Below are 18698 nucleotides of genomic sequence, written 5' to 3' on the forward strand. Positions count from 1 at the left end.
ATGTTGCGGTTATCTATTATCGATACTGTGGATATCGATATGAACAGTGAATTTCATTCTTTATGAATGATTAGAGTCTTTTTTCAGCTTAACTAAAGCTAATATTTTAATATCATCATGTAGAACAAAAGACTTAAATGAACAACATAAACGAAACAACACATCGAAATTAAAACGAATAAAATTCCATCACAAATATAACTTACGAGATAATTGTGTCGTACCGTAAGGCTCAACCCTCTATTATTTTTCTCGGCAGAGAACTGAGCCGGCGAACCGACCGGGGATAAAATAAGGGCTCTAATAGCACGCCGGGGAATTCACCCTAATAAAAGTGTAAATCCCCGCGTAATACGAAGTGTTCATTGAAAATAAACAATTTTTCATCCTCCCTAATTGGCGAAAACAGGATAATTTCCGTACGGATCCAGATGACTCACTAAACGATATTGTATTATGCGTTTTTGATTGGGTGTTTGGTAATATAAAAGGTGTCAACGATCTCTTCCCACGTCCCAAAGTGCGATGATATACACCAGGAACCCTCAATTATCGTGTCGACGCTCGATAAAAAAAGGCAGAAGCCCGAAATTTAGTACCTCTTACAGCTACTAATGTCGGTCTTTTTTTAAACCGCCTTAAAAGTGTTTATACTATTCTGGCACAATCAGACCAGATAATTTTAAGTGTTTGAGTGTTTTACAGTGTTAAATTTGGATCAATTAAAAAATGACTGAAACAGTAGTCTAAACAGGGGGAAATATAAATGCATCCAATAAAACCTAATTGATTTATATCCGAGTTACATCAGGACAGTGAGTTAGCTAAGAATGTACGTTTAGGTAATAACTAAAAGAACTTGAAGAAAAAGGGCAAAATCAAGATTTTTTTGGCGCCCTCTGTTGAAATTAGACGGATTGATTGATCTGGTACCACAGTAGCAGTACTTGAGACCTGTCGGAGATGGCGCCTTAAGACTGTTTGACAAGTTTTATCTGATAATAGGAGGAATTGTATTTGTATTTGTCGCCTTTAAAATAAAAGTTGAGCCTCTAATATTGCGAAACAGGTACTGCTGTTCAAGGTTTTACGGTAAAATAATTTCTATTGGGGTCATTACAGTGATAATATCTGTTACTTTAAGGGTTGTAAATTAAACAAATATGATTTCTATTACTTGTTTGCGTTGAAAGTTGGAGGTAAGGTCCAATTTTGTGGACAAAACTTAAATTTATGATTACGACTATGGCTTAGAAGCTGGGTAAACCCGGCTTATGTTGTTAGACCGTAAAATACATAAATCCTAAAATTAGTTCTTGTCGATTGTCACTGCATTTTGAAAACATCTGTATAATCTGTTAAATGACAGTGACTTCCGACTGTTGGGTCACATTAAGAAGCATTTAGAAGCCATTGGCACTTTCTTCATGAATCTAGAACAATTCTTAGGTTTGAGACTTGAGACACTTGTAGAAGTTGATTTGACACTTGATTCAGTATTATTTAGAGAGCTCCGGCACTTCCAAAATGGTTCTGGAGACATCTGACAACTTAAAACCATCATTGTAGAGCCTTCTGTGACTTTTTAGAAGGTTGTCAGTAGAACTAGAAACGTCTGTAGCAGATTCAAAATAGTCCTAGAGGCCTCTGACTATTTAAAACAAGTCTGGACACTTTTAGAGGCTTCTCTGACTCTTTTTAAGAAAGTTTGCAATAGCATTTGGATGTATATATGGAACATCCAGAATGGTCCTAGGTCCTCAGAAAGTTCTCAGTAATATTAAGCACACTCAAGACGGTCGTAGAGACTTTTGACAATTTAAAACTAATCTGGGAGGGTTTAAGACACTTCTAGAGTCCTCTGACACTTTTTAAGTTCTATGGAACTTCCCAAATTGGTCCTAGAGGATCTGGCAGTTTAAAACAGTTGTAGTTGTTAAAATACTTGTAGAGGCCACTGGCAATTTCATAAAATTGTTGGAAGGTTTAAGACACATGTAAAGTCTTCTGGCACTTTTAAGACAGTTCTAGAGGCCTCTGGCAGTTATTAGAAGGTTTGTAGTAGTATCTAGTAAGCTTTGACCCTTTCAAAATGGTTCTAGAGGCCTCTGGCAATTTCATAAAATTGTTGGAAGGTTTAAGACACATGTAAAGTCTTCTGGCACTTTTAAGACAGTTCTAGAGGCCTCTGGCAGTTATTGGAAGGTTTGTAGTAGTATCTAGTAAGCTTTGACACTTTCAAAATGGTTCTAGAGGCCTCTGGCAATTTCATAAAATTGTTGGAAGGTTTAAGACACATGTAAAGTCTTCTGGCACTTTTAAAACATTTCTAGAAGCTTCTGGCAGTTATTGGAAGGTTTGTAGTAGTATCTAGTAAGCTTTGACACTTTCAAAATGGTTCTAGAGGTCTCTGGCAATTTCATAAAATTGTTGGAAGGTTTAAGACACATGTAAAGTCTTCTGGCACTTTTAAAACATTTCTAGAGGCTTCTGGCAGTTATTAGAAGGTTTGTAGTCGTATCTAGTAAGCTTTGACACTTTCAAAATGGTTCTAGAGGCCTCTGGCAATTTCATAAAATTGTTGGAAGGTTTAAGACATATGTAGAGGCTTCTGGCACTTTTAAGACAGTTCTAGAGGCCTCTGGCAGTTATTGGAAGGTTTGTAGTCGTATCTAGTAAGCTTTGACACTTTCAAAATGGTTCTAGAGGCCTCTGGCAATTTCATAAAATTGTTGGAAGGTTTAAGACACATGTAGAGGCTTCTGGCACTTTTAAGACAGTTCTAGAGGCCTCTGGCAGTTATTGGAAGGTTTGTAGTAGTATCTAGTAAGCTTTGACACTTTCAAAATGGTTCTAGAGGCCTCTGGCAATTTCATAAAATTGTTGGAAGGTTTAAGACACATGTAGAGGCTTCTGGCACTTTTAAGACAGTTCTAGAGGCCTCTGGCAGTTATTGGAAGGTTTGTAGTAGTATCTAGTAAGCTTTGACACTTTCAAAATGGTTCTAGAGGCCTCTGGCAATTTCATAAAATTGTTGGAAGGTTTAAGACACATGTAAAGTCTTCTGGCACTTTTAAAACATTTCTAGAGGCTTCTGGCAGTTATTAGAAGGTTTGTAGTAGTATCTAGTAAGCTTTGACACTTTCAAAATGGTTCTAGAGGCCTCTGGCAATTTCATAAAATTGTTGGAAGGTTTAAGACACATGTAGAGGCTTCTGGCACTTTTAAGACAGTTCTAGAGGCCTCTGGCAGTTATTGGAAGGTTTGTAGTAGTATCTAGTAAGCTTTGACACTTTCAAAATGGTTCTAGAGGCCTCTGACAATTTAAAACAGTTACGGGATGAAGATAAGGGATGTGCTGCAACAGTCAGAAGTCACTGAACAGAGAACATTCGTTTAATATTTGATTTTTTCTTTGAAATCATTTCTTTTCTTCGCTTTGGCTTTCTTTACTTTTTGATCGTCTGCAGCAGAGTAGACTTTTCTTCTTCTGGCTACCATCAGCTTTACTGCTTGATCGACTAGGATTTCGACTTTCTGAATTATTTACACTTTATTACTATACCTCACATGAATTTCATTAATTTCTTACCTTTGCTGGTAGATTTGTTATCAAATTTTATCGTCTCTTTACTTTTAGTATTTCTTCTGCATTTGAACACGCTACTTGGTCGGTTAGTTTTGGCCTTTAAAATGGCTCGACTTGGATGACACTGGCAACCGTACAAGTCGTCCAACATGTCATCGGTTGAATATTTAGGACCCAGAAGGTTCTTGATTGTGTTCCAGACCAGAGCAAGTGGAAACAGGAAAAAGAACACCATATTGATAGCGAATTGGGTAGGTGGAGCTACGTTGTGCACTTTTTTGCTAGTTTCTGGATGTATTGGCCATCCCTCATCGTCGTAGACCACTTTCACGTCTTGCAATTCGGGCTCGTAGTATCTAAAATTGTCAAACTATCATCCACCAGCAAGATTTTTCAAATAGTTAATTACTTATTAAGCTTCTTTGGGAGATCTAAAATCTTATCCAAACCCCACAGTCCTATAGGCAAAACGCAGCAACCTATCAAAGCTTTGATTAAACCCATGTACCATAAGGTGAGACAAAAATATAGGATGATATGAAGTGTTACGGATACTGTATCATCTAAAGCGGAATAGTTGACCACTTGGCTTGCAACAGGCATTCCTCCTATACACCAAATATCTGTAACATCAATATCTTCGAAAATCATTGTCAAACCTTGAAAGCCTGCAGCATGATATTGTTCAACCTCCAATGGGTTACACTTTAAGCCATAATCCGAATTGTAGCACGTACAAAGACAATACCAAACGCATATGCATCTGTCAGTTTTTTTGAAACGAATCCTCCTGACTGCGATCAGTTGTTGCTTCAAATTGAACACCTCCAAGGAACAGTAAAAGTTTTTAATCGGTAGCTCGCAGTAAATTTCCAAATTGAACATGTGCTGGTTTTGTGGAGCTATGAGGACTGGCTGAGAGCTGATACTGCCAAAACTGGCCGGAATTTCCAGAGGACAAGCTCCGATTCCCACGTAGAAGACGCTGGTCACCAACCCAGAGTTAAAAATCTTCGCAGTTACCGTCACTTTTTTAGGATTTAGCGTTTCGGTGTAAACTTCTAAAATTTATTTGTCTTTAAAAAAATGTTGGATTGACTATAATATGAATACCGGTTATCATGGCTGAAGAATCAGGTTTCAAAATGGAGTTTGTATCGGCAGCAAAATTGATATTAACACTGCTAACCATAGGAGCCAAATAATACATGAATAATAGTTTATTCTGGGGCTTTTTAACGCTTCCGTTGCATGGTTTTATGTGGACGGGGTTTTGTGGTAACAAACCAAAATTTTTAAGAAAGTAACACCCTTTTTTACCACTACTCTCCAAATCGTGGTCATGTTTCCACATATGTTTGGGTTGGTTTTGCAGGCAGGAATTCTGGTCGCTGTCACACTTTTTGGGTTGTTTTGCAAAAGCCTCATATCCAACCCCTGACAAATTTATATAGAGGCACAGTTACAAAAAGAAGTATAGTGTTAACCAGGTTTGTTGCAAGTTTGACCGCTAAGATCCACGTCACTCTCGCGTATCACCAGGTATTCGGGTGGACCACCACACATTTCAGGATATTGGCTTTCGTTAACGTCTTTTCCAACCACTTCAGGGATTAGTAACATGTGAGATTTGCAGTCCAAAGCAAATTCGCTGTCCACTTGTGGATTGATCGTGTAGTAGGCCAGAATATTTCCTGCTCAAAAACTATTATGGTGGTTTACTGTTTTTGTAATCTACCTTCTTTGTTAGCATATCTTTGGTCTGAAGTTCCAACCGATATTGCTCCAGAACAGGTAATTTCCCTCCAGAAAACTCTTCTTCCCGCGGTAATTTTCTCGAATATTTGCACATCGACCGAGTGATCAATATCCGGATGAGCTATCCTGTATATGGAATACCATATGTCCGAAAAATCCATACAATGAGCACTGTCGTGGTATGTTTTCGGATCGGCGTTCTTTGGAGTGTAGTCGTCGCCACAATCCTGACCTCCTCGTCGTTGAAGACGTTTTTTCTTTGTACCTTTTGATTAATTATTTACTTATAATATATTTTTGAGCTAGAACGGGACTATTTATGACATCATAAAAAAGTAAGTATCACATTGTGCTCTAGTTTTTACCTGTTTTGGTGCCAGTCTGGCGTGAAGCTCTAAAAGGTATCGGATTATTTCTTTTGCTGTCTAAAATGGGATTTCCGTTTATTGTTATTGCATCTCTTATTGCGTCATTTCCTACCAGCCCACTGCCTACAACAGATTTGTTTTATAGTTTTACAAAAAGTCGGTATATGATCGTTTCAACCAAATTCATTGTTCGATTGAGACGAGTCCAATCCTAAACCGGACAGGTCTTTGTTGATTGCCGATTGTTGAAGGCTATCAAGTGAAGGACTGTTTATGTTTGGATTCAGTTCGGAAGAACGTGGTGATGCACAAGAACAACAAAATCCAGAACTATAAGGAACCTAGAAAAATTATGCTTAAACTCTCTGAATCTCTTACACAGAATCTAAAAAACAAACTTACCTCTTTTTCATCATAACGTACAGTACCACAAGTTGGATTGGCCGAATCAGTACTGCAACCAGTAAATCCAGGATCGTTCTTATTGACCACCCTTTCCGACGGTCCAGCATTGACCACAGTTTCAAACAACAAATCGTACACTTGATAAACTGGTCTTTGCGTGATTTTCAACACGTACGGATTGAGCAACTTCAATTTCTCATCGCTTAAACCGTCAATCACATGATCCAGGACGATGTACTGGGGATTACAGTACGTCATCCCTTTGTTCTTAATCTTCAAAGTTAATGAAACCTTCTTCTCGCAATTTTTTAGGATTTTATCATCGGCCAGTTCTTCGCACTTGGACCGGTACTCTTTAGTACGCAAATTGGTGTTCAAGGTAGTGTTGGCTGAACACTGAAATGAGTTTTCGCAGTCGCACACTTTCGGGTTAGGACACTTGGTCATTGTGGCTTTGATTTCGAAATTGGTCGGTTCTGGACTTGGTTGGGTTTCGGGGGCATTTCTGCGTGGTTCTTTGCTGATTTCGGTGTAAATTTCTTGCGATTGCTGGTATGGGAAGGAAATGCCGTTCATAAAATCCGGTTGGGACACCGTGTTTTCTAAAACACCCTGATCTCTGACGCCTTGAACAAAAGTAATAATAAAAAAAACGTGGATATGTGCCATAGAAGGAAACATGTGTCATTTATAGAATGGTTACATAATAGCAAAATTTGACACTGAAAATTTGACAGTTTTGGTGTAATTTTGGCAAATTTTTATTTTTCTCCAAAAGCACAGCAAAATACCTATTTATATCACAAAGTTTTAAATTCTTCTAAATTCTCTTTTTTGTCAATTATTTAATTTACTCCAAAAAAAACAAAATCATTCAAAATTGGAAAAATGTCGGTTTTTGTAAAAAGTGCAATTTTGCTAATTAATAATGCACAGCAAAGGTGAAATAAGCACTTTAATGTCATTCGAGTTGATAAGTTGATAACTACTTTATCAGTGAATCATATAAGAGTTCCACAGAGTGTTTTCAAATTATTTGAGTATTTCTCCTTCAAATTTCAATTTAAAAAATCCGGTTTTTTGTCATAAATAAATAAATTTGGAACAAGCACTTATGAAATTAATACTTATTATGAATGACGTTTGCCAAGTAGCGTAGATACAGGAAGATGGTTTTCATGTTTCTGCCTGATTCTCTGGATATTTTTCAAAAATTTCAGTTTTTTTTACTTTACTTGTCCAATTTGGCAAAATACCTCTTATGATTTGAAGCTTCGTTTACGAGATAATTGAGTTATTACGTTCAAAGACCCAAAATCAACCCAACTTAACTTAAAAATTGTCTTGAAAACAGTGAAAATTTACTTAAGAAGCTTAAAAAATGTCTTTGTAGCCAGTTTTCATAGTTTCCAGACAAATTGAAAGACTTAGTTTTGAAAATTGACTTAGAAACGAGTAAATTTACTTTGAAACGGTGAAAATTAACTTGAGAGGTTTAAAAATTGTCTTTTGACCAGTTTTCACAAATTGAAAGATTTTAGCCTTGGCAATTGACTTGGAAACTGTAAAAATTGTCTTGAAAGGCTTAAAAACTGTCTTTGTAATCAGTCGTTATAGTTTTCAGATAAGTTGAATAACTTTAGTAGTGAAAATTAGGTTGTAGTGATGATAAACTACTTTATCTACAATTTTTTACTACAAATTCACACATTTCAGTCTTGAAAATTGACTTGGACACCAAAAAGTAACTCTAAACCAATGAAAAGTGACATCAAAAGCTTAAAATGTCCATTTGAAGTAAGTTTTCATAGATTAAAAATACATTTCAATATTTTAGTCTTGAAGATAGTCTTAAATACCGGATATTGGCATTAGATTGATAAAAATTTACTTGAAGACTAACTTTTCAGGTTTGTTTCCTTTGCTTTTGATTTTCTTAGAACTCTGGACTATTTTTAGGGCTTTAAAACTGCTTTCAGCTAGGAAAATCGAGTTTTAGGGTTATCTTCACCAAGTTTTTGACATAGCAAAGTTAAAAAACTATTTTTACATTTTCCATAGGCTTAAACATGCCATTTTACGCTTTGTCAGTATTAAATTGACTTCTAGACGCTTCAGTTTGCTTTAAGACTGAAAAATCGAATTTTAAACAAATTTTTCTAGTAAAAGTTAAGTTTCAGACTCTTCATTGATGAAAATAAACAATTTTGGCATTAAATGCTACGATATTAGTCTTAAACACTAATTTTTAGAATTAAATTAGTCCAAAAATTTTGAAGGTCTGTGTTTTCCTTAGGAAGCGTTCTTCAGGAAAATGACATGTCAACTTATTTTTTGATTGGCTATCCATTGGTGAATTATTGACATTTAAAACTGGACCACCATGTAGAAAAGACTATAACAAGCAGTCTTATATCTTTCATCTTAACAAGATTTTCTAACATAGCTAAATATGGTAATTTGGTAGCTTTATAAAGTTAATCAATATGAACAACCTAATAAAACGAAAGCAGGGGGAGCGGAAAGAATTTCTCATTAAGACTTAAGAGCAGCGGCACCCCATGTCGACCTAATACATTTCGACATCTACTTAGGGCAGATAAAGACGTGTGAAACGATTTGTACCCTTAAACCATCTGAACATAAAGAACCATGGGCGGACTCGCCAATCACCGCTCGTTTTACCCACAGCCAACCAGGTTCCGTATTGGCCACGCCCTGTAAAATTGGATCTATAAGCCCAATACCTGCTTAAATAGGGTCTGTCTACAACCAACCATTCTAACCAGAGAGTTGCTGAAGTAAATACGTGGTTCACAGTGTTCGAATACAGCAGGTTCTGAAAGTTGATTGTGCGTTAGTGAAATTGACTATTTTGAAAAAAAAATTGTATATAGTTCGGTATGCATACACAAGACAGTTATAAAATGTTTGGCCATCAAAATGATGATTCCCATCATGGTTCTGTGGTTTTGGACATTATGCCGCCACATTACGTCGATAGTGATTTACATAAAAGTAGTGATACTCCTCCACGATCACCAAATACCAATTTTGGAACAGGTAAATTTCATTTTTTTTTAGTAGTGTTGAGAATATGAAAAAATTTGGAATTTGTGGTATTGTATACTTATTTTCAGTCAGCAAGCCAAATTCCATTTTAGATTTATTCTTAATAAATATTACTACTTAACAATAATTCTTGTCTTTACTTCTCGTATTTTTTACATAACCATAACAAAAAAGCATATTATTTTTACAGTTTTTTTATGATTTTTCAAACTGCCTTTTTCCTTTCATTTTAGTGCTTCAACTTATACTTTCATTTCCTGCATAAGATTTTCAGTGTCCCATACAAAAAAATCCAACTTAAGCAAGTCTGGTGGGGTAGCTGGCCTTTCAATGGAAGTACTCTTTTTACATAAAATTATATCTTTAAAACGTTTAGACACATTCTTTATTAAAAAATACCTTGTGCAGTCAATTTAAAACCTGCTTCTTGTCCAATTTATAGATTGTTCATTCTAATTTTGACACCATAATCCATCTAATTATAGTAATCAGGCAAGGTTCTATAAATGGGTCTGGAATATGTCACTGACAATACATTAGTGGATTATTTAATAATAAAGTTTTAAAAACATTTTTGTTAAAAGGCAACCACTTTAGCCTGTAATCACTGAAATATCGCTAAAATTAACATTTTACAGTGGCGGAAGTGAGTCGCCCTTGCTTCCGAATTGCTTCACCCATTTAACCATTTAAAGTGGTTTCAAAACAAGGGAACGTCTGTTGATGCTATTTAGCATCCACTCGAGTCTAGACTTTCTTCCTTTTCTCGAGGTTCCGAAAGTCGCGTTAATTGCTCATTAAACACTTATATGTTACCCTTATATGATGGGCCACTTGATCTAGGCAGTTGCCCACACTTTTTAAGTTTTATGATTTGTTTTATTTAACGAATTGTGTTCTTGTGCAGAAACATCGTGTCCGTCGGACAGCAAGCTGTCTTCCCAACAAACGGATCCCAACATCCGACGGTATCGGACGGCCTTCACCAGAGAACAGCTGAGCAGATTAGAAAAAGAGTTTTATAAAGAAAATTACGTGTCGAGGCCTAGAAGGGTGGAACTTGCCGCCCAACTGAATTTACCAGAAAGCACAATTAAAGTGAGTATCATTTAATAAAAATTTTATTTGTATAAGGTCGAAATTGGTTTGAAACAAATAACCACGGTAACGGTGTCTGTCATTATAATTCAGTTTTACAATAAGCGAAAATGAGCTTTATGAATATTCAAAAAAATTGTATTCATTTGTTTGAATGTGTTAAAACTAACGCTTTTGTTTGCTAATTTTCGCAAAATGACAATATTGACATTTATTTACTAGCACAATGAAAATTCGTTACTGTACTAGTAACATAATGTATGAGCATATTTTAGACCGCTTTAAAAAAAAACATTTTTTATTCTAAAAAATTTGAAAAACAGTACCTAATTGTCAGTTGTATACGCAACACGGCAAACCGAAATCATAGGCACCCTTGACAATGACAGTGACAGTTAGTTCTGTCGGCAATGGTGGATGTCAACTAAATAATGTGTTCTCTCTCTGTTTAATATAAATAAAGAAGGGTGGAACTATTCTATGAACGTATAGTTGGTTGCCTATGATAAAATCGTGTATTAATGGGACTCATTAATGAATGATTTTGCATTCTTCTTCAAGGGGATGAACTTATTAGATTTTTTTTCTTACTAATATAGATAGTAAAGTTATACTACTTACAATCCAACCAACAATTTTTCGAATAGAGCTGTTTTCTACCAATTTTTCAGAAATAACAAAAAATATGTTTTTATTGTTGATTGGAAAATTGCAAGTAATTGATAATTTATCATTGCAATTTTTTCTACTGTACCGAAGTCCGACGTTTCTCTTTTTGCTAACCAACATCAAGATTACGTTGTTATGTTTTAGAGAAAAAAAAATCGTAAAATTGCAAGAATAAACTAAATGTTTTCAAAATCCAGTATGGCGCCCATAAGAAAAATTAATGATGGTAACCAAACATTGAAACGTTGGATCTCAAAATAATATGATATTGCCACGATGTAAAGTGTTACTCACCAAATAAATTAACAAAAAAACAATTTTCAATTTCTAAGGATATACAGGGTGTGTCTAAAAGGTCTGTGCAAAATCCTATGACATATTCCTTGCTTCATCTTCGAGATACAGGGTGGTAAAGTTAAAAAATAAAAATCGAGTTTTTTAAATATAATGCACATTTTGTAACGTATTATTTTTAAATCTGGTACTCAAGCGTTTATTGAGATTCGAATTTGGACACGTTTTTACTACTATTTCTGATATATTTTTTAACTTTACCACCCTGTATCTCAAAAATGGAGTAATTTCGGACTGGGGTAAGTTGTTTTAAATTTTGATGTCAGGAATATGTCATAGGATTTTGTACAGACCTTTTAGAGACACCCTGTATCTGGAAGTTTCAGTGTCCAATTTTGCCATAAATTTAATCAAACTCTGTATCTCTTACCGTTTTCGAAATCTTCTCCTCTCCATCACTCTGTATAATAGAAATCAAAGAAGAATGGGTAGGTCTGTGGTTAGTGGCTAGTAGCTAGTGGTTAGACTGTGTGTAGATTTTAAGAATTTCACGTAAAATAACATCTAAAACAACTTTATTGTTGTTTATTGTGATTAATCATAACCAAAAAAACAAGGTTAGGTTAAAAACGCGTCTCTTTTCGCGAGCAGCGCGTTCCGAAATAAAAACGACACACACAGGAGCGTTCCGTAGTTAGCACTATAAAAAATAGATTTGTTCGCAACAATAAGCATTTGCAGTAAGTTTGCTTTAAGTAAAGTGGTTTAAAAAATTAGAAAGCTATAGTGGTTACTACATTTTTTAGTAGAAGTTTGCTTTGTTTTTTTTTCTATACAGGGTGTGTCCCTAAAATGAACGGAAACAATGCTTCCACAATGCTACTATTAATACCCTGTATAATTAAAATTTTTCTTCAAATATAGTAGTCTTTCGTATATGAAACTTTGGTTATGTTTTAGTTATGAAGGACTTTCTGATTACTAAACATTTTTACTGTATTTTATGACATATAACCTTCCGAATATTACTTAATAAAGTGTGATATATGGGACACTTTACGTCATTATTGATGTGGATTTCAGTGGTGGTAAATTTATTCACGTATTACCAATTGTGTCTTAAAAGTAGGTAATTGACTCCCACGTCACAGAAATTTCAGATCTCACTTAGAGCTCTTGGTGGTAAATAAAAAATACATATAAGAGCGGCCATTGTGGTCGGCGGTGTTTTTTGTGAAACTTAGCGGTAACTTCCGCCCATTTACAATCGTATAGGTTTCGTTTAATATATTATAGCCGGTGGCTGGCAATTAGCACATTTGCTGGTCAAATAAACAGCTAATAAGCTTTTAAGAACATCTAAACATGCCGCCGATACGCAGATCGTATTATAATGTTCGGTCGCGGCCTAATGGACGATAAGTTGGGGTATCATGCGTTTTACGACATGCTAACTACTTGAGAAAGATCAAGGCAATAAAGCCGGCATTAGCTACTAAAGGCGAGCTTTTGTTCTACTCTTTGTTTAAATAATTAACTGGAAATTGGTTGTGTCAATGAAATGTTATTATACCTTTTGATGCTTCTAAAAGCCCGTCTTAATTGACGCATTAAACAGTTAACTAAATCTTTATTTTTATTGTTACAGGTGTGGTTCCAAAACAGAAGAATGAAAGACAAGAGACAAAGAATGGCAATAGCTTGGCCATTAACCGCAGTATACAACGATCCATTATTTGCCGCATCAATATTACAAGCGGCAGCATCAACGGTAAATTACCCTCCACCAACAGCAATGTACCCACCCCATTTTCGGTACACTCCCTACCCCAGCCACCCTTTTGGTGTCCACCCTTCAGTACCTATGCCCAACCCTAACCTACTCCACCATCAAAATATGGCATTCGCGTCCAACCACAGCAGTTTGCCCAATGGTTTAGGGCCAAATCTACCTCATCACCATGGCCTAAACATTAACCTAAACTTTGGCGATATGCCCTACCAACCAATGCACCAAAAAATTTCACCGACCGATTCGCATCGTTCGGAAATTAGTCAAAGTCCTCCCACTAATGATAGTTTGTTGTTAATTCCCTCGACGAAATTAACAACCCATCATCAAACGCAAATTCAAAGCGACAAACCTAAACTGTTCAAACCCTATAAATCGGAATCGTAAATATTGATTTATAAAAAAATTTGTAAATCTTAATTCACTAGTTAGAAAGGAGAAAAGACCACTTTTCTTTGAAAATGTAAATAATTTTTTAAGTTTTCTACTAAAACTGAATGCAACTGCAGGGAAAAGAACCACGTGCCTGGATAAAATCTACGTATTTACTTGCATCCAGTTTTAATAGATCGATTTAAGTTAAAGCCGGTTCTCACGGAAAGATTTTCATAAATAAATGTGTAAGTAATTTATTTACTTGTACAGGGTGTTCCAAGAAGCACAAAAAAAAATATCTCCAGTAAATGGGGGCACGAAAAAATGCTTTAAGGTTAAAAAATACCCAAAAACAGTTAAATAAAGCAAAAATGTAATGAACGTAATTGCCTGTTTATCACATTTTTGCTATACCATTCCGTTTATCTTTTCAGAGTTTTTCAGAATTTTTTATTTTAGTGGTATTAAAACGCTCCCTAGCGGTGGATTTAGAAAGTTGAAAATTATTACAGGGTGTCAGGATTTAGAGTGTTTTGACAGGAAAAAACTAGTATACAAGTCTATAGGTCGATTTTTGAGAAAAGATAAATGGTACAGAAAAAAAAAGTTTTTTCAAAATGAGCAACATTTTGAAAAACTGACAAAATATCGAAATTCGATGTTTGCCATTAATCTTTTTTTTTTTTAATTGACCTCTGGACATGTATACTAGTTTTTTCTTATGTAGCCGGGAAATGGGGTTTTCCTGTCAAAACCGACACCCTGTATAGTTTTCAAGAAGCAGCCGCGTGCTTATTGGATCACCCTGTACTTTTTTAAACGTTTTTTTTTTATTATTTTCCTCTTGATTTATAAAAATCTTTTCTTTCGTGAGTTGCAATCTTTAGATCAAAAATTGTTTGAAACTGTAATAAAAGCAGTAATGACAGTTTTGGTTTTATAGAATTTAATTTAGTTTTACCTTGAGTAGATTTTACGTTGACCAATGCCAAAGATGAACGTGATCTAAGTTATAAGTAAAATATAGTCGTATAATAAAAATGAATGCAAATTTCATGGGTTACTGTCAAATGGGTGGGGGAGAACTAAATACGTTCTCTTTTACTCGTTATTTATAAAAATATTTTAGACTTTATTTCTTTATTGTGCATTTGTCAATTATTATAATTATTATGTTCGACCTGTTCCATACTGTACCATAGAGCTTTCTGTTAGAGATATTATGTACCTATTTAGGAATAATAAACATTTTATGTAATAAAACATAGATATGAGATTAAAGATATGGTTTTATTTTATTCTTGCACACCTTTAACAATAGTAGCTATTTATGATATGAGTGTTAAAAGTGCGTTTTTAAAGCACGCTTGTGAAAGTTGCGTGACATTCAGAATTACTAATAAGTCATCACGTGACCAAAAGTGACGTAAAACTGACACATGTCACAGAGATTTTTCAATTTTTATCAATAGCATTGATGTGTAATAATAGATCACTTTGTAGAGCCAATTTCAAACTGGTTCCCAACTGAAAATCGGAAATTGTTGGCTTTTATTGGTTGAAAACCCACGTGACATTGACATTTTAAGGGTAATGGCCAATAGCTGGACATATTCCTCTGATTATTAGTTGGAGATTCGTTCTGCGAACAGACCTATTAACTTTCTCTTCCTATAGAAATTTATACATATACAGGGTGTCATATTCATGGGGATCTCTGTTGTATTTGAAGTGATACAACGAAGATTAAATTGGGACAAAGTTACGCAATTTGGAACATTAAAGTGGTGTCTTGAAAATTGAAATTCAAAAATAACTCCATAGAGGTGTAAAAGTACAAAACACTCTATAAAACAATTTAAAGTAGTTTCAGGTGCATCAATTGTGTGCACCTCTTTGAGTAAGATTTTGACAGTTGACATCTACCACTGTATATTTGGGATGTTGTCTGGTGTGACATTAAAGAAAAACAGTAAAAAATAGCTTTATAGAGGTGTAAAAGTACAAAACACTCTTTAAAACAATAGAAACCAGTTTCAGATACATTCATTGTGTTTTACATTTCTATGACTAAAAATTATCACTTTTGCAATTTTGCATTTTTAAGAAGAAGGCATAAATCAAATGACACTAGATCACTTGATAGTATTGCTATTTGCAACATCGATAAACGATCATGTGATCAAATGTCAGACGATATGCCACATGATCATCTGTTTGAAAATGACAATGATGTCACGTGAGTACGCGTTAAACATGTTTTTTTCTTTTTTGCTCTAGATATATTTGACTGCAAGAAAACGTTATTAAAAACCTATATGACGTAGAAAAAAAACAGCCTAATTCAGAGATGTAAAAAGAAAATTGATGATGGTAACTAAAAACCGAAACGTCAAATTTATCACATTATGTATTCCAATATTTATAGAAATTGAAATTTTGGAATTAAAAGAAATTTTGTGAGGGCTATGTAACCTATATCTATCTACATCGGTTTTCGAGATATTGAATTGCATTGAAAAATGACACTTTCAGATTTTCAAGTGTCATTACTCCTAAGCAGAATGAGATAGAGCAAAACGGCTGACAGGTGTCAAAACTAAATCAAAATTTTATTATCAGTAAATATTCATCTTGACACTCCAAAAACTAAAAATGTCATTTTTTAAACGTCAATATTTCGAAAATCGTTGCAGATAGCTATAGGTTATGATACATCAAAAAAGATTATTAAAAAATACAATAAGATACAAGGTGTTCCATTTAAAATAAGCAATTTGACATCTACCTCTGGTTAAACCGTTCATAAAAAAATATATTGGCTAACCCTGTATAATATCTGGCTTTGGTTTGATTTAGAAACTTAATATTTCAAGATTCAGAGTTGTATACAATTTTTGATAGATGATTTGTCATATTTCTATGGTTTTTATGAAAACTTTCCTCATTTAACCAACCCTGCATAATCACAATTTGAAGAACGCAAAAGTATTCTACTTTGAAAGTTTGTTTGTGTAAATTTACCAGAAATTCAGACCATAAAGTAGCTGATTTCTGCTCTAATTTAGGTCGTAAAAACATGAATAGTTCCAAGGTGACCAGAGGCTAGAAAACACTTATCCCTAGTTAGAAATAATAACATTCTAGTGATTCTGAAAACTTAACCCAATTTCGACACAATAATTGTGTCAAATGCTCTTCAAACGTATTCGTTACAAGAACAATTTGAGAGCAATGTTTACAACACTATCAGCGTGCAGTCCATCCCAAAAAAGACATTAACGAATTGAGAACAAATAGTACGAAGCAGCTTCCGTAACAAAGTAGGATCTGTTTTCCTTTTATTGACCAAAATTTTCGTCAACTGAAACGAAATGATTTAGTTAGTTTTGTCCAAAAACGTATAGGTTCGCCGACACAAAAGAACTTTAAGGTAATAAAGCTGTCGACATTATAGTCTGAAATCACAATTTTAGGTTAATGCAGTTTAGTTCCCGGACCGGTTTACATTACTAGATAATGGTTTGGGTTAGAAAAAAATATTACTTTAAGAAGAACAGTTTGTTTGGGATGGTTTTTTGTAACGGTTTGTAAAAAGTAATGAATACTTTTTTGGCCAAGATAGTTGCTACCGTTTCTCGGTAAAATTTTTTAGGAGGTAATAGCTCTATTAAGGAGAGCAAGGCAAGGTCTTAAGCTATTAAAGACCTTTATAAATATTTCGTTAACTTTCTAGAAAGTTTCCATATTGACGCAATTTTTGTTTGATTATTTTTTCTTCTCTTCTGTTGGCAATCATCAGGGCGATTCTTATTTTTGAGACCGCAGGTCTAAATAGTTTGTTGTTATTGCAACCAAACCATTCTCTAAGGTTCTTCAGCCATGAATTACGTCTTCCCCCCACAGATCTCTTTCCTTTGATTTTTCCTTGCATAATAAGTTGCAATATTCGATACTTTTCCCCTCTCATAACGTGTCCCATATATTGCAATTTTCTGGCCTTAATTGTTGTAATAACTTCTCTCTCCTTATTCATACGTCTCATCACTTCCACGTTGGTTATTTTGTCTACCCATGAAATGCTCTTCATTTCGGTTACCTTCAGCGTCCAGGCTTCCATCCCATAATACAGTACGGACAGCACATAGCATCTCATTAGTTGTATTTTCAGTTCCAGGTTTAGATCCCGACAGCAGAAAAGCCTTTTCATTTTTATAAATGTGCTTCTGGCCTATTCGATTCTGATTCGTATTTCTTGTGAGCTGTCGTTGTTTTCATTAATGGTCGTGCCTAGGTATTTGTATTCTCTTACTCTCTCAATAGGTTGATTGTTTACGTATATCCTACGAATGTCCTGAGTTGTTTTTGTCATCAACATATATTTTGTTTTGTTTATGTTCAGTGATAGTCCATATTCTTCGCTTACCGTGACCATTCTATTAATTAGCGTCTGCAGATCTTCGTATGTTCCAGCCAGAATAACTGTATCGTCAGCATACCTCAGATTATTTATTGTCATGCCCTTGATCTTAATGCCTATGTTCTGATCATCAAGTGCCCTATTTATTATGTCCTCCGAGTACAGATTAAAGAGGATTGGTGATAGTATACACCCTTGACGAACACCTCTCTGTATTTTTATTTCTTCTGATGTCATGTCTTCTATTCGTACTACTGCTTTTTGACCATAGTATTAGTTTGATATTATTCTTATGTCTCTGAGGTCTATTCTTCTCTTTATTAATGTTTCTATGAGCAAGTCATGTCTCACTTGATTTATATCTAGGCATCTTTGTGACAGGACATTGAGTGAAACTAGCGCTTCCCTTGTTCCTAGGCCTTTACGGAATCTGGAAATTGTGTATCGCCGATGTCTATGTCTATTTTCCTGAATACTCTACCATGGACCACCTTCAGCAGGACTTTCAATATGTGAGCCATCAAGCTAATGGTACGGTAGTTCAGAGCACTGCTTGGGATTTTTCTTTTTTGGAAGAGTTATAAAAGTTGATAGCAACCAGTCATTTGGTATTATTCCTGTTCTATACATGGTATTGATTAATTCTACCAAAATATGAATCCGGTCTTCCTCTATCAGCTTTAGAATCTCCACTGGCAGTTGGTCCGGACCTTCAGCTTTTCCGTTCTTCAGCATCTCCAGTGCATATGTCACTTCATTCTTAATTATGTCCTATCTATATTATCAAGATTGGTTTGTCGTTTATCTTCGAATAGTTGTGTAATGTAGTCTTTCCATATTTCTAGTTTTTGTACTGTT

General features: G+C 34.8%; 2 protein-coding genes across 5 annotated transcripts; one reads left to right on the forward strand and one right to left on the reverse strand.

Moving 5' to 3' along the window:
* Positions 1-3381: 3381 nt before the first annotated feature.
* Positions 3382-11841, reverse strand: LOC145729650 (hapless 2). 3 transcript variants are annotated; one of them, XM_081980494.1, is made up of 13 exons: positions 11684-11839; positions 8898-8959; positions 8746-8838; positions 6118-6746; positions 5894-6056; positions 5713-5838; positions 5328-5612; positions 5077-5283; positions 4703-5026; positions 4249-4650; positions 3999-4197; positions 3593-3945; positions 3382-3537 (listed from the first exon to the last, which is right to left on the reverse strand). In XM_081980494.1, exons 3-13 carry the CDS (start codon positions 8762-8764, stop codon positions 3422-3424), a joined length of 2823 nt encoding a protein of 940 aa, XP_081836620.1. In that variant the 5' UTR covers positions 8765-8838; positions 8898-8959; positions 11684-11839; the 3' UTR covers positions 3382-3421. The 3 variants fall into 3 exon arrangements, with proteins under 3 accessions (XP_081836620.1, XP_081836621.1, XP_081836619.1); XM_081980495.1 differs by lacking the exons at positions 8746-8838; positions 8898-8959 and having other exon boundaries at positions 11684-11841; XM_081980493.1 differs by lacking the exons at positions 8746-8838; positions 8898-8959; positions 11684-11839 and having other exon boundaries at positions 6118-6840.
* Positions 8867-14701, forward strand: eve (homeobox protein even-skipped). Of its 2 annotated transcripts, XR_014178431.1 has the most exons (4): positions 8867-9183; positions 10100-10290; positions 12902-13855; positions 13913-14701. XR_014178431.1 is itself a non-coding variant. In XM_081980503.1 (3 exons), exons 1-3 carry the CDS (start codon positions 9024-9026, stop codon positions 13430-13432), a joined length of 882 nt encoding a protein of 293 aa, XP_081836629.1. In that variant the 5' UTR covers positions 8867-9023; the 3' UTR covers positions 13433-14701. The 2 variants fall into 2 exon arrangements, 1 of the variants encoding a protein (XP_081836629.1); XM_081980503.1 differs by having other exon boundaries at positions 12902-14701.
* The last annotated feature ends 3997 nt before the right edge of the window (positions 14702-18698 follow it).

This window comes from Ips typographus, linkage group LG5 (genome assembly GCF_016097725.1).
Source record: "Ips typographus isolate SLU linkage group LG5, UJ_Ityp_2.0, whole genome shotgun sequence".
In the NCBI taxonomy this organism is placed as follows: Eukaryota; Metazoa; Arthropoda; class Insecta; order Coleoptera; family Curculionidae; genus Ips; species Ips typographus.

Excerpts from the sequence above, each read along its gene's own strand:
- eve (XM_081980503.1), top strand. The coding sequence starts at position 9,024 with ATGCATACACAAGACAGTTATAAAATGTTTGGCCATCAAAATGATGAT. Across the intron at positions 9,184-10,099 it reads AAATACCAATTTTGGAACAG|AAACATCGTGTCCGTCGGAC; the intron begins GTAAATTTCATT and ends GTTCTTGTGCAG. Across the intron at positions 10,291-12,901 it reads TACCAGAAAGCACAATTAAA|GTGTGGTTCCAAAACAGAAG; the intron begins GTGAGTATCATT and ends TTATTGTTACAG.
- LOC145729650 (XM_081980493.1), bottom strand. The coding sequence starts at position 6,801 with ATGTTTCCTTCTATGGCACATATCCACGTTTTTTTTATTATTACTTTT. Across the intron at positions 4,198-4,248 it reads TCATGCTGCAGGCTTTCAAG|GAGGAATGCCTGTTGCAAGC; the intron begins GTTTGACAATGA and ends TTTGGTGTATAG. Across the intron at positions 3,946-3,998 it reads CTCCCAAAGAAGCTTAATAA|ATACTACGAGCCCGAATTGC; the intron begins GTAATTAACTAT and ends TGACAATTTTAG.